The sequence below is a fragment of the Halichoeres trimaculatus genome, unplaced genomic scaffold (assembly GCF_033239565.1).
Source record: "Halichoeres trimaculatus isolate MK-OKI-2021-1 unplaced genomic scaffold, fHalTri1.1 fHalTri1_scaffold_18, whole genome shotgun sequence".
Taxonomy (NCBI): domain Eukaryota; kingdom Metazoa; phylum Chordata; class Actinopteri; order Labriformes; family Labridae; genus Halichoeres; species Halichoeres trimaculatus.
This window is the reverse complement of record NW_027437196.1, coordinates 14,245,278-14,258,454: the sequence shown is the minus strand read 5'-3', so window position 1 is coordinate 14,258,454 and position 13,177 is coordinate 14,245,278. Positions and strand designations below refer to the sequence as shown.

The following is a 13,177-nucleotide window of genomic DNA, read 5'->3' as shown; positions in this document are numbered from 1 at the left end:
AAAACAAGTCTGTTTTTTCATGTTTTAGATTTTGTTTTGAAACAAAATAACAAAATAACAAAATAACGAACCATACACGGATTAAAAATCCTGTTATAATTCCATTCTCTCATATTCTAATTTTAATTTCAAAACAAAGTCAAAACAGCGAAAAATAGATCATTACGTGATTTCTGATTTTTGATTTGAAAAATTGAATAACAAGTCGTTATCCGTTTTCTGATTTTGGATTCTGAAACAGATATGGAATAAACGAATGATACCCTGATAGTTACCAAAGCACTCCATCCATCTGCTCCTGGTCCGGCCCTTTTGTCAAATGCTAGAACCCATTGTGGCCCACGAATCAAAAAGTTTGCCCACCCCTGGTCTAAATGAAAGGTAATGTGAGGCTCTCACTGCACATCAGCATTTGTTTATTAAAAGGAAAAAAAAACATATATATTTGATGTACATAAAGCATGAAAGAGTAAATGATTACTAGGGATGGATACCTTTCACATTTGAAACGATACGGTACTGATGCCCGGTGCCTAGCAATCAGTTTTGGTACTCAACTGTACCAATTTTTGGTACTTTTCTGTGTGGTAAAAAATGTCAATTTCTTCAATAATAAAATGTAGTTTTTTTAAATTTAACACATTTATTCTTCAATATATAACCTTGAAATGTTGTGTTCATGTCCAGTATGGGAAATCTCCTACTCTTTCACTCCCTCACAGTTACTAGTATGCATTAGGTACCTAAACATGGTACCTTTTGATTTTATTTGAAGCGGTACTCGGTACTTTTGATAGAATTTGGTCGGTACCTATAAAAGTACCTTATTCGGTACCCATCCCTAATGATTACTGATCCATTGTTCATTCATGGAGCTGAAGTATAAAACTCTTATCATGTGCCAATGTCTTTAGATGCTGTAATGCACAACGGCTGTTCATTTTCATCGTTGATTAATTAAAATTAACAAATTACTTTTGATTATTTTACTTTTTGTTTCCCAAAATGAAAACTGTGTTCAACATAATCACCTTGAAATCATTTCCGTGGTCTAATGAACATCTGTGCTTCTTTTCTCTTTGCTGATCTTGCTCTGTACATTAAAGGGTAGTTTTTCCGATTCAAAAATAAAAAACATCTTCCTGATTTCTTTTGAACATTAAAAGGATCCCTCATCATGAATATCTGAAGCGGAAAAAAGAAAAAAAGTGTCTTTCTACTCCCACAGCGGCTCCGGGCACTTTAGATTACAAGATAGTATTCGTCATTCTTTTTGCTGATGGTTTAGTTAGCTTTTGTAGGTCATAATGAGGCAAAAAACAAAGAAAACAGATGCATGGTAAGCTTCTTTTTTTTTCTCTCCAGGAACTGATTTAATGTTGCACTGATGGACAGGATAGATACACTAAACCTCATCTGATCTGGTTAATGTATCAGATCCAATAGCAAACCCTGAGCTGAGAGACCAACAGTCAGCGAACCAAAGGTATCATCAGACCTATAGTCAGGCTATCAAATTCACTGAGAGAAAAGTAATGAATAGAGGCACCAGTTATCCCGTCAAGCAGGACGTTTGATGGTAATACTAATTTGAGCTCAATCCTGCGACATTTTTTATAGTCCTCACTTCACTTTCATGATCTGTCAGCTCACTGTTCCAACAGAACAATTTATTCTGCCCGAGATTTGATTGACTGATCACAGCAGGGAAGACGATGAGAGCGTGTTTTACTCTGTCTGTTGCTCAAAGAAACTCAGACTACTGCGCTTTTACCCACCAGCTCTGAAACATGAGTTAAACTTCCAGACTGCAGATAGATTTCACAGATCCCCTTTGATAATACCAGGATTTTGAACAAGTCATAGCTTCTTTCTTTACAGCTGAGGTGACCTGTTAAGAGACATGCAATGTTCGGGGGGGGGGCACTTAGTCTTTCCTTCAAAATCTAAGTTTGTTGAACACTTGAATCACTGTAAATCTTCATTCAACACCACAGACTGAAGAGGTGTGCAGACAATTTTCTAAAATAGACAAAGTGCTGACAACAATCTCCAGAACAATTACTCCAATTAGTCTTATGAGCTGCTTCACTTTTTGGAGGAGTTTTCTGTAGATGTTGACTCAGCTTGCCATCTCTGCGGAACAACCATTTCATTAGCGTGGGGGGGGAGAAAAGGGATCAATTCTATGGCAAATCATAAGCGGCGTCTCATCAGAGTGAGTAAATAAACCCCCTGCTCAGTGTTTCACAGACTGTTTAACTCTGCAGCTGGCTGTGTGTTAATGGGGGAGGGGGCTGAGGAGGAGGAGGAGGTGATGGGGCTTTGCAGATGCAGGGTGCAGGGTGCTCATTTGGGGAAGATGACACATGAGAGATAGCTACGGGGTAAACACTTTAAATCTACAAGTTTCCTTGCATCCTTACGTATTCTGCAAGACGGCTGAAGACATCAAAGGTGTCACATGACAACTTCCACCCTTATATATAAGCATGAACACAACCAATAAAGGTCCCATATTATGCAAAAACCACTTTATTAAGTCTTTTAGTGAAATTTGTGGGTCTTTGGCTTTCCTCCCAGCCCACAAAATGTGATATTTAATGAAAAAACCTGTATTTAGTAGTGGTTGTGAATGTAAAATCCTGACCTAAAACAAGCTGTTTGGAATTTCCGGGGTTTGCCGACGTCAGCGATTCCCTTTTTTGACCAATCAGGAGCATGTCTGACCTGATTGGTCCACCGGAGCAGATAACAGCAGACTGCTTTTCCAACTTTGGACAGTAGAACAGAGGGCTAGCGAATAGACTGGTCCTGAATCCACAAACCATCGGACCCTGAAAATGTGAGTATTTTAAATGCTGTGTGCTGTGGAGCAGATGTAAGAGCTTTTCCTCAGTGTCCCCCCTGTCTCTGTGTTAGTCTAGGATGCTAACTGTAGCTGCGGTTATCCTGTTGTTTTAGCCTGTAATGTTACGGTAAACGAGCTTCGCTGTTTTCTAAACATTGTGCACTAGGAGCTCGTGTCGCCGCTCTCAGTGAGGTGGAAGAGCGGGGCGGTATCAGCGGTGGCTCATTTACATATGAAGGTCATGCCCACTAAATCAGACTGTTCTGAGCAGAGGGGCTATGAGAGCCTGGAAACAATGCTGCTGTGCTTGATTTATTGGCTTTTTGGACCAAAACATGTTACTACCATTTCATGAAGACATCAATGATCCATATTAAACTGCAGAAAAGGAGCATGATATGGGACCTTTAAGGGAAAATCCATTTATTTTGTCTGTAGTTTCCAATTGGATATGGTCTCAATGGCAGTTGCAGGTCTTCTTGATACAGTGCTTTATTCACTTTGTAAACTAAGGTTGCATTTATAGATACAGGTGAACATAACTCAACATATGATTTGGTGCATTGGTACCTGTGAAAGACAGGACCTAGCTTAGATACAGCCTAGCATTTTTTATCCAGTTTAGACCGTTTAAATCATACATGTGCTCTCAGGGATGTCTCCCATTGGTTCCTGACAGAACCTTAAGAAGCCCATAAAGTGTAGTTATCCAGGGATGGGTATTAGAAATCAATCACGCTAATTAGTCAGCAGAATTTCCCAGACAATGGCGGAGAGAAGCAATACTCAAAAACCTGGCTTCATTTTACCAAATAGGATGCTAACTAGGTCTGCACAATATTGGAAAAAAACTGACATTGCGATTTTTTTGGGGGGTTGCGATTTATTGCGATATTAAAAAAATAAATAAAATTCACCAGATGACTTGAATAGCTCTGTTTGGGAAGAATTTGGTTGACTCACAATGACACCATTGTATTCCTATAATACCGTTTAATCCAGGCTAAGGGGGTTTATCTGTGAATGATGAAGATTGCTGTATATGAAAGGGATCCAGGAGGCCATGTCTCTGTACAAAATAGAATAGGTTTCAATTTCAGTTGCTTTTTTCCATTTCTCCAATAAATGCGGGAAATGCGAGTCACATCACATGCGGGATGTGACTATTGCGCATGCGCATATTGCGGTGGCAATATTCAAACGATATATTGTGCAGGCCTAATGCCAACAATGCAAAGTGCAATTTCTGCAACGTTGTAACATCATGCAAGGGTGGCAACACCACCAACATATTAAAATATTTTTCAATGCACAGAATTCATATTTATTAACTTCTAAACTCAATAAAATGTTGACACTGAAAACCTGTAAATTTACTTTTAGTACAAAGAAAATTCATGCAGAATTGATGAGCGAATTGATGAAGAATTGGATGACATTGGTATCAATAAAGTCTTATTAACACCCATCCTTATGGTTACCATATTGCAAATGCAAACTCTATGACATGTGCTGCCGACCACTTGGCCAAGCCATCCTTGTAAAAGAGATCCTGATTTCAGTACGATTTATCTGGTTAAATAACGGTTAAAAACAATAACAAGCAGGACCAAGTTAAACAGAATGAGGTTAAGACACAGTTATTATTTTTTACTTTTGATTAAAACATAAACGTGTGCTCTTGTGCAACTGCAGACCGGAATTTAGGATCATGCTCTTTATTGGCAGATATCTTATAGAAAAACTATGGATTGGGATTTCCTCCGCAAGATAGTTATAAGACTTAAACCATTTTTATGCATGTTTATGCCTTCATCTTTAGATCTATTAGAGTTTGCTTTCAGAGCCTCAGGAGTACGCTGCAGTCAATTCTTTAACTGTGGATTGCCACTTGTCATCCAGACTCCAACCATCCTGGTTTACAAAGTAAAAGATTTGAATAACAGAAACGACAAACTCATTTTCACTGTAAGCTTTTTCCTTGTAAATCATGTTTGGGCATCAATCCAACTTTACATCCTGAGTGATTAGGTTTCAGTATCCTGTCTATGGCATGTCTTCTCCTGCACTCATTCTCTACATGTGAATAAAAAAGCAGAAGACCAGCCTTCTTTCCTGGCTTCTTCTCACTATAAAAAACTTCTCTTTCACAGCTCAATGGATGGGTTTCTTCAGGACAACAAAGAACTGGCCAAAGCTTTTTTGGGAGCACTGCATTTGATCATTTTCTCATGAGGAGAGAGGCAGACCCGAGAGAGTTCTCACATATTCACCTTTTACACAACTCCCTCCTCTCCTCTTTAAAAAGCTTCGGTCAGTTGCTCCTTACAATCTCCACCAGACAATACACTATCCACAGCCTATAGACTGAACGCTGTTCAGCTCAGCAACGATCCATGTCTGTGTTCAACAGACTACAAGCTCAGAGTGGTATCTTGAGGACACACTTCAGGAGGAGTTAAGCTTCAGTCTATAAACTAATTGATCTTTGGGATAAAGGTGTTTTGATCAACTGCACTAGCTTGATCTTGAAACCACATAAAGCACTTTCCTCTAATTGTCTCTGTAGGTCCCATAATGACCCATTTTAACTGTGGACACAGCAGAAAACAGAAAGAAGGAGTGGTAAGACAGGTGTGATAGAGAGGTGGTGGGAGGAAAAACAAACAGAGAGAGCACACACAGTGCGCGGCGTGGCCTTGCCGTAAGATTTCCTGCTGCTAAATGAACGCTGGGCACGGGTCTCTGTCCACGGTGCTGAAACAAGCCTCACTTCTGCTCTTACATCTGTTTAACATGCAGCCTGTGTTGTGTGCCTCTGCTACTACAGACAGAAGTAAAACATCAGCACTTTGTGAAACACATCGTGCGCATGTGAATACTGCTTTGACACAAACGCAGTCACCTTTTTGAACCATCACACAAACCTGCAGAATCTACAGCAAAAGCCGGCTCAGTTGTGTGTGTGTGTGTGTGTGTGTGTGTGTGTGTGTGTGTGTGTGTGTGTGTGTGTGTGTTGTTTTTTTCATCATCTGATTTGTGCCTCACACACCAGCTTTCAGCGAGAAATCCAATAGCCAACAAAGGATGAAGTCATGCTCTCCCTTGGGTTGCTTAGGTGCCACACTGAGAACACCCCTGGATCTGCACACACACACACATTTACACACAGATAGATCCCTATAGTGGCAGACAGACAGACAGAGGTAGGTAGTTAGTTATGCTGTGTCCTCTGAAGCAGAACGAGCAGTAAAGCCAGCCCTGCTGAGCAATATGAATTACAACCTGCTTCCCTGAGCGGCCATAACTTCAACAAACTGAAACAGTGTTGAGTCAGGCAGTGAAGGGGCAGATTAGCTTTAAAATGCAGGAAAAACCTAATAACTGAGCAAACTAAATAGGCAATTTCCCTTTATGTGTTTCTGTATGGTATCTCATTTGCACAGAGCAGTGGGACGTTCAGAGGTAGTCAGACATCTGAGTTCTTATAACATAAATGTCTTTTTATCCCACCAGCCGGCTTTTGTAACCTCTACAGATGAGAAATTGGTCACTTACTCCTCTCCAGAGTGACACCTTTCAGTGCAGATGTGCGCTCACATTTTCGCATAACTATGAATTAAAGCGGATTAATGCGGCCAAGTGCAAAGAAATGGTTATTTTAATTAACAAGCAAAGAACTTCAGAGTTTATTTTCCTTACTCACCTCAAACAAGGGTCCAATTTTATTCTTTTCCAGATACGACTGAATTCTTGACTGTTGTGGAGACGCCATGAAGAAACTGTTGTGCCTCGCAGGAGCTTTCAGCAGGAAGAAACCATGAGGTGAGCCGGTGTCATTCGTCCTTCACGATTCGCCTCGGCGACCAAAATGTGCAAAAAGAATAATGTCACCAAGTAGAGCCAGGGTGAGTTCAGGCGGCTTTTGGGCTTAAGCAGTGCGGAGCAGGCGTCTTTGAGCCTAGCTCATTGTGGAGACTCAGCCCGGGACCATCCCCAGTTTGTCGCCTCACTGACTCTCCGGCTCTCTGGCGGCGGCTACCCGGTAGAAACCAATGGCACGGCTGCTCTGTGACAGAGAGTACAAATCTTCCGCTCACTGGCTGCCAGCAGTGTTAACGGAGCCACCACCGCCACTCCCACTCCCACTCAGACTAGCCCTCTATTTTGCCCTTAGACTGAGAATGCAGCTCTGTGCACGCGGAGGAAAATATCAAAGCTCATTATCTGCGCACGTGCACTAGAGGCGAAGGTGCGCGAGCGGAGCGTCTTGCTAATTAACGCTAGCAAAGTTCAAAAGTCAAACTGTAAAGCGATATTATCTTGACTTATAAATCTACAGCCATATGTTAACCCGTGAAACCACATAAAATTTACGGTAAATGTATAAATAAAACTAATACCGTTTTACTTTTTGTTAAAAAGCAGTTAAATCAACTATCAACAATAAGGGTGTCAAAAAATGGTCCTGACATAAAAAAAAAACATTGTTTTTCATAAATAACCCGTCTGCAATTGATTGTTCTTTAAATTTTTAATAAACTTTAACAACAAAACCATAATTGTTTGGAAGGTAAACCAGGCATCTTGTTATCCAATTTAATGTACTTTAATGTACACACATACATTGAGAACATTTATGTGTTTGGGGAAAACCATTGTCAAATATATGAAACAGACATACAGTATGGATGATACATCACTGGAGCTTATTGTTGCAGTTTGTTACTCTCTTTTTAACTGTTTGCTTGCATAGTGGTGAGCTACACATCCATCTACAATGATACAGCCATTAATAAGTAACACTTAATGCTTAGATCCTGAGTACTGTCATAAAATAACAACAAATCTCATAGTTCTACTTCCATAAATCTACCATATGTTAATATTGATTAAAATTCTTCATATGCATGCATGTAACAAATCAAGAAATCCAGAGGCAATGAGAATTTCATGAGTGACATGATTTGTTTTTAGCACATTCACACACTAAATATGTATATTTACAGAAAAAAAATAGACATAAGAGGGACATTTTAAAAAACAGTTGCTAATTTTATCTGAAACAAACAGTACAGATAAAAGCATCAAAGTTACAGCTGACGTAAAGCAGGAAAAATGGTTAATGTTATTGCAATACAGAGGCTGATTTTTATCTGACACCATTTGAAACAAATACCATGAAATGCAAATATCCCCCATGAAAACAAATATCAATTTCAGTCCATTATATGCAGACATCGAAGCAATGGGATTCATTAACTTTCATGGACTGATTTCATTGCAATCTTCTGGCATTTATTTTTACCCATAAAGCATTGTCTTGTCAGATTCATTGTATGAAAAACAAATTAAAACAGACATAAAGTACAACAGTGGAAAATACAAAGTATTAAAAATACTATTTATGGTTTGAAAATTTTATTTACACTTAAGGCTGCTACTCTTGGCGTACAAAACTGGACCCAGTAATTTTCTTTTATTCAGTTGATCCTTCAGGGCTGGACGGAGGGTTTCATAAGTGACGGTAGCTCAAAGCTCAAATTCATCATCATACCCCCAGATATGATCCACTATGGGTCACCATCTGGGGGTGGAGGCTGGCAGAGCTTGTACAACCTAATGAGAAAAACGTACAAAACAGCATCGATGAAATTACAGCCTCAAGATGTGAGATGTACAGCAATGATTTGCAGATGGTTGTCTGGTAAATTTATTCTCTTTGGCTTCAAGACTCTATGTGGTGTATAGATAGTTAAACCAGAAATGTAAATGCACTTTCACTGAGAGATAACTACACACAGTTTTGCATGAAAAAGTAAAGTTTTGCTGAATATATTTCTACTATAACTATTATCAAGTCCAACAAATTTCTCAGCAAAGCTTCATTTACAACAAATATATTTCTGTTAGTTATAACTGACCCATGTTTTTTTAATTACTCTGTTTCTTCTTACATCAGCTCTGGTTCTCGCAACACAATATCCTCTGCGGTTTAAATAATCAATTACACCACTCACATTTTTGGGTTCTGATGAGACTGCCTTAACATCACATGGCTGCAGGGTAAATTCGCACTAAAATCTGACTGTCCCTTTCATCTAAAGATCACAAATACCAGCATGATCCCCAAAGCACGCTCTCATATTCTGCAGCAGTCACTCACACTGCAACAATTATGGCATAAACCAACTGGGAGTGTAGTGATTTTGCTCTCCAACCACAATGTCTCAACACTAATCATCCCGCTCCTTAATTGTATTTGTCAATTTCACTAAAAGGTTCAAGAGGGCTGCCTGTCACACAGAAGCCTATATGTCAGAGCCAAATGGCTGAGGCAGTCCTTGTCCTCAGCTCTGGGCCACTGAGTGCAGGGAGCTCCCTTCTATTAGAACCATTTGGCTGCAGTCCTACAGAAAAAGCACATATAGGCGCACAATACTGAAATATAGAAGTACATGCATGCTGGAAAAGCTGAGTCGTAGTAACTATGACAAGATTGACATTCGAGAAGCATCCATTCATTTTCCTGATTAAAACAAAAATGAAAGCCTCTTTTTTCTCGCATCTGCATTGCAAATTGTGGACAATTTACAAACGGAAGACAACTTCATTCTACCTGGAGGAGTGATTTTAATGACTATGTGAGGTTGATCAAAACAAACAGCATGCCTGGAGGGGAAAAATGGTGAAAAAATGCAAAAAAATCTAAGTACTATTGTGATACAGTTTAAACTTGAGGAGGTAAAACATGCAAAGACTACTTTACCAACTAAATCATGGAGTGACTAGTTTTACCTTGGTACTGAGGTTGGTGTTCGATCCCTCACACCCAAATTCTTTGCTGAGTTCTGAACTCTGGCCCCCTGAAAAACAAAGAGACATCAAAAATTTATGTCATGGAACAAGATGAATCTTAGCATCCATAAATAAGCAGTTGAAAGGAAGAAGATGGGGAGAAGTGTGTACCCAACGCCACAACAGAGGGTGGGCCACTGATGGGCTTGAAATTTATTTTGTTTGCAGTGTTTTCTTTCTATGCTTGATCTGTTAAAGGTAATGTAAGATTGGCTGTGAAAAAAAAGAAAACAGCTGCTGGAATCTTTCTCAAAAAATATGAGGAGTATCTTTCTGAGGCCCCTCTCACCCCCTGCTAAACCTGAAAATGGTATAGTCTGAATAACATAATATGACAAAAAATACAGCTGCAAATGTGAATTAGGAAAAAATGTAATGTTCCATGAGTCAAGTCAAAGCATTGGTGAAGGGTTGGCTAGTACAGTGATGGGGCCTAATGCATTGTCATCCATGGAGCCCAGCGACCCTGGAGAGAGGAGCTCAATAAGGAGTTCTTGGCCAGAGCAAACTTCCTGTGATTTCTTTTCAAAGATATTAATTCTAAGGCGAAATCCAGCCTCAAAAGCTTCTTGAAAATTGCTTTTTGTAAAGTACTTTTCATTTAATGCACCACGAGAGCTTGAAATTCAGCTTCCTTTACTGTGTGCTGTTCAACTACAGAACTCACAACTTTGTTTGCAAATGTGATCATGTTGAGTATTTGAGAGAAAATAAAAGTATGTGCCCAAGCATTTTGAGGATGAATGGTTTGTTACTGTGTGTACGTCCCAGAGTTGAATTAAACTGAGTCAAGAATGTGTATGACTTTTCCTAACATTTCTGGAGTCTGCTGGCTCTGCCCTGAGTCAACAAATCCACAACTTTAGAGCTCGAGAATGAAGGCAGTGAGGCCTTTCAGATTCAAGACACCAACACCTGCACTCACAAATGTACCCACTCGGCCTCTTTGGTGCACACACACAAGCAAAAACACATCAAATGATTATCCCAAAGAGGTCATCAGCATCTCCTCTCTGAGCAGAGGGAAAGAGACGGTCCAAAAGTGCATTAGCTGACCTCCCTGCTGTTTGACATCGTAGTGTCTGCCATGAGACACAGCCAGATAGCAGGATAGCATCAGCAATTATTTGACACCTATCACGGCCATTCATTCTGATGCACCCAGACAGAGATGCCCCCTAATGTCCCTGGAGGACAGGAGTAGATTACATGAGTTGGCAAAAATCTGTTGAAACAAACCGATTTTTGGGTTGTAGTTTGGGTAAATATGCAAAGCAGGCACAAAAAGTAGACACAGAAGAACAAAAGCAAATGTGTGACACAACATGTTGAGTTCATTGCTAGCCTGTTTTTTTTTTTTTTTAAGTTGATAACTACTTCTGCATTCAGCAGCTTCAGGTATTTTGTATTACAACTTTGGCAATGACAAAATAGAAATGAATTATGCAAGTTTCATTTTCTTACATTTGACCTGTTTTAATCCTGACGTTTTAACTCTGAAGTTAGATAAGTCACATTTTAAAACCAGTCATAAATTTCTATCTGGGCCCTCATCTCTGTGGTTTCTAGGACAATGGTGTTGTTAGAAAACTGAAAAAGTCCAATGACGTAGAACAGTATAACAAACAAAGCTTAAGGAAAAAAGAAGAAGAAAATTAACGAGCTAAAACAGTACATACAGGTACTGCGTCACATTCTATCTCAACAAACCACATCATCCTAAAGATGTTTTTTCTCCTCAGCGACATACAGTATTACTCAAGGTCACACAATACACAGAGTGGCATCCTCCTGGCTAGCAGCCCAGTCCTCCGAGTGTAGAAATTAAATGCCTCTCCTCCCTCAGGATCCCAGCCCCTCCACTAACCTCTTCTCCCACTGCAAACAGCAATATGACCACCATACACTGAACTTCTAATGAAAGTCTGAGACATGGGCCTCGAGATCTGGTCGTAGCTGGAGCCTTGTGTGGGGTTGAAAACATGAATGCACTGAGAAAGTAATACGAGTTTCTTCCCTTGACCCCAATGAGACATGCAGACAAACAAACAAGCTGCAGACTCTCAATCAATCTGTTCAGATTCTCATTACTTTTTTTCTTCACCGCCTCATTTGGTCTGATTCATATTCAGGTTGTGGTGAATGCATATGTGATAAGATTGAAATCTGATAGAGGGCGAACAGGAGGAAGTGGCACACAAAATTTGAATAGAGAAAGGAGCAGAGTCAATAATTTTTAGTTTTGGACAGACTCAAACTCGTTTTCCCTTGCTAAAAAGAGGGCTCCCGTTGGCCATCTTTTTTATTAATAGTTGATAGAAATAAACTACTTTTCACTTGATACATTCATTGCTGCTACAGCATATTTGGACGACCAAGTGATGGACTAAGTTAACTGAATCTAAAAGCTTTTGCTCTTTTGTGAACTTTGCAAAAACTTAACAATACTGCTAATAAACTACCAAATAAAACTGAAGGGAAATCTTGTTAAAGGTAGTCAGCCACCTTTTGCTAATGCTAACATTTACCACCATGTGCAGACATCCTTTCTTTTAGCTTAACAGTGTTGTGACATTCACGAGTTAGTTAGTCAGCTAAGTTTGCTTTATTCGTTTTAAGCGATCTTGGAGGTGTTTGGAAAGCTAGCCAGTGACTAGAATTCATTTAGCTAGCCTATTCTAGTGATTAAATTAGCAAGCTGTAACTTAGCTTTATTCCACAAATCTACCATTGGCAGCTTTGTGGAAAATTAAGCTAAAAGATATTATTGAAAATGGAAAGCTAGCCAATTTACAAATTCCCAAATCAATCCTGTTAGTTAAGCTAGCTGATAGTCATATTTACCCGGTCTCAGTATTTTGCTAATCAAAGCAGAAGCATTTCAAAATAAGATGTGTAATTTTTGATTAGCTAGCAAACAAAGTTACCACTTAGACAGCCCAATGGTGGAGATGACTTGGCTAACATCACAGTTCAGTATTTTGCTTTGTCAGGTACACAGTAGTTAGTTTGTGTTATCAAAGAAGCTAATTCTAGCTAGGATGAGGACACGTTCTCTCCATGAATCAAATACTGTGCTATTGTCTCTGTTAGTCTAACTCCCTCGTTAGTAGAGTCGTCTTCAAAATAACCCTTGTGGTTGTTGAATTGAACTTTGTGTTCTGTTTGGGCTTGATTTTATGCTGACCTTAGTTTCTTGGTTTTGAGGCTTACCAATTAGCTAGTGTTACATTAACATTGGCTAGCATGGCTAGAAAAAGCAAGAGATTTTCCTGGATAAAAACTCCGTTTCCCATTAGCAATTGCACCCACTGTCATGGGAACTTGACTCTTACCAAGGTGCGTTTTTGTTGTTATAACAATACTTTTCTTTGTTTAAGACAACTTTTTGCTGGATACGAAGCAACAAGTTATTTATGTATTAATAGTTAAGTAGAACTTTTTTAAAAATGTGACAAGTAAACTTTG

General features: G+C 39.4%; 2 protein-coding genes across 3 annotated transcripts in view; both read right to left on the bottom strand.

Annotated features, from left to right (window-relative positions):
* The window catches only part of cunh8orf34 (chromosome unknown C8orf34 homolog), an 81,965-nt gene extending 74,894 nt beyond the window's left edge, over nt 1-7,071 (bottom strand). Inside the window, exon 1 of one of the 2 annotated variants that reach the window (XM_074694091.1) lies at nt 6,558-7,071. In XM_074694091.1, coding sequence (XP_074550192.1) covers nt 6,558-6,626 — 69 coding nt within the window. In that variant the 5' untranslated portion in view covers nt 6,627-7,071. The remainder of the gene's footprint in view (nt 1-6,557) is intronic. The other variant, XM_074694089.1, reaches the window with a different exon arrangement.
* A 350-nt stretch (nt 7,072-7,421) lies between these two features.
* The window catches only part of prex2 (phosphatidylinositol-3,4,5-trisphosphate-dependent Rac exchange factor 2), a 110,885-nt gene continuing 105,129 nt past the window's right edge, over nt 7,422-13,177 (bottom strand). The window contains exons 40-41 of the mRNA XM_074693234.1: nt 9,650-9,717; nt 7,422-8,470 (exon numbers count right to left, since the gene is read on the bottom strand). Of these exons, the coding sequence (XP_074549335.1) occupies nt 8,425-8,470; nt 9,650-9,717 (114 nt within the window). The 3' untranslated portion in view covers nt 7,422-8,424. The remainder of the gene's footprint in view (nt 8,471-9,649; nt 9,718-13,177) is intronic.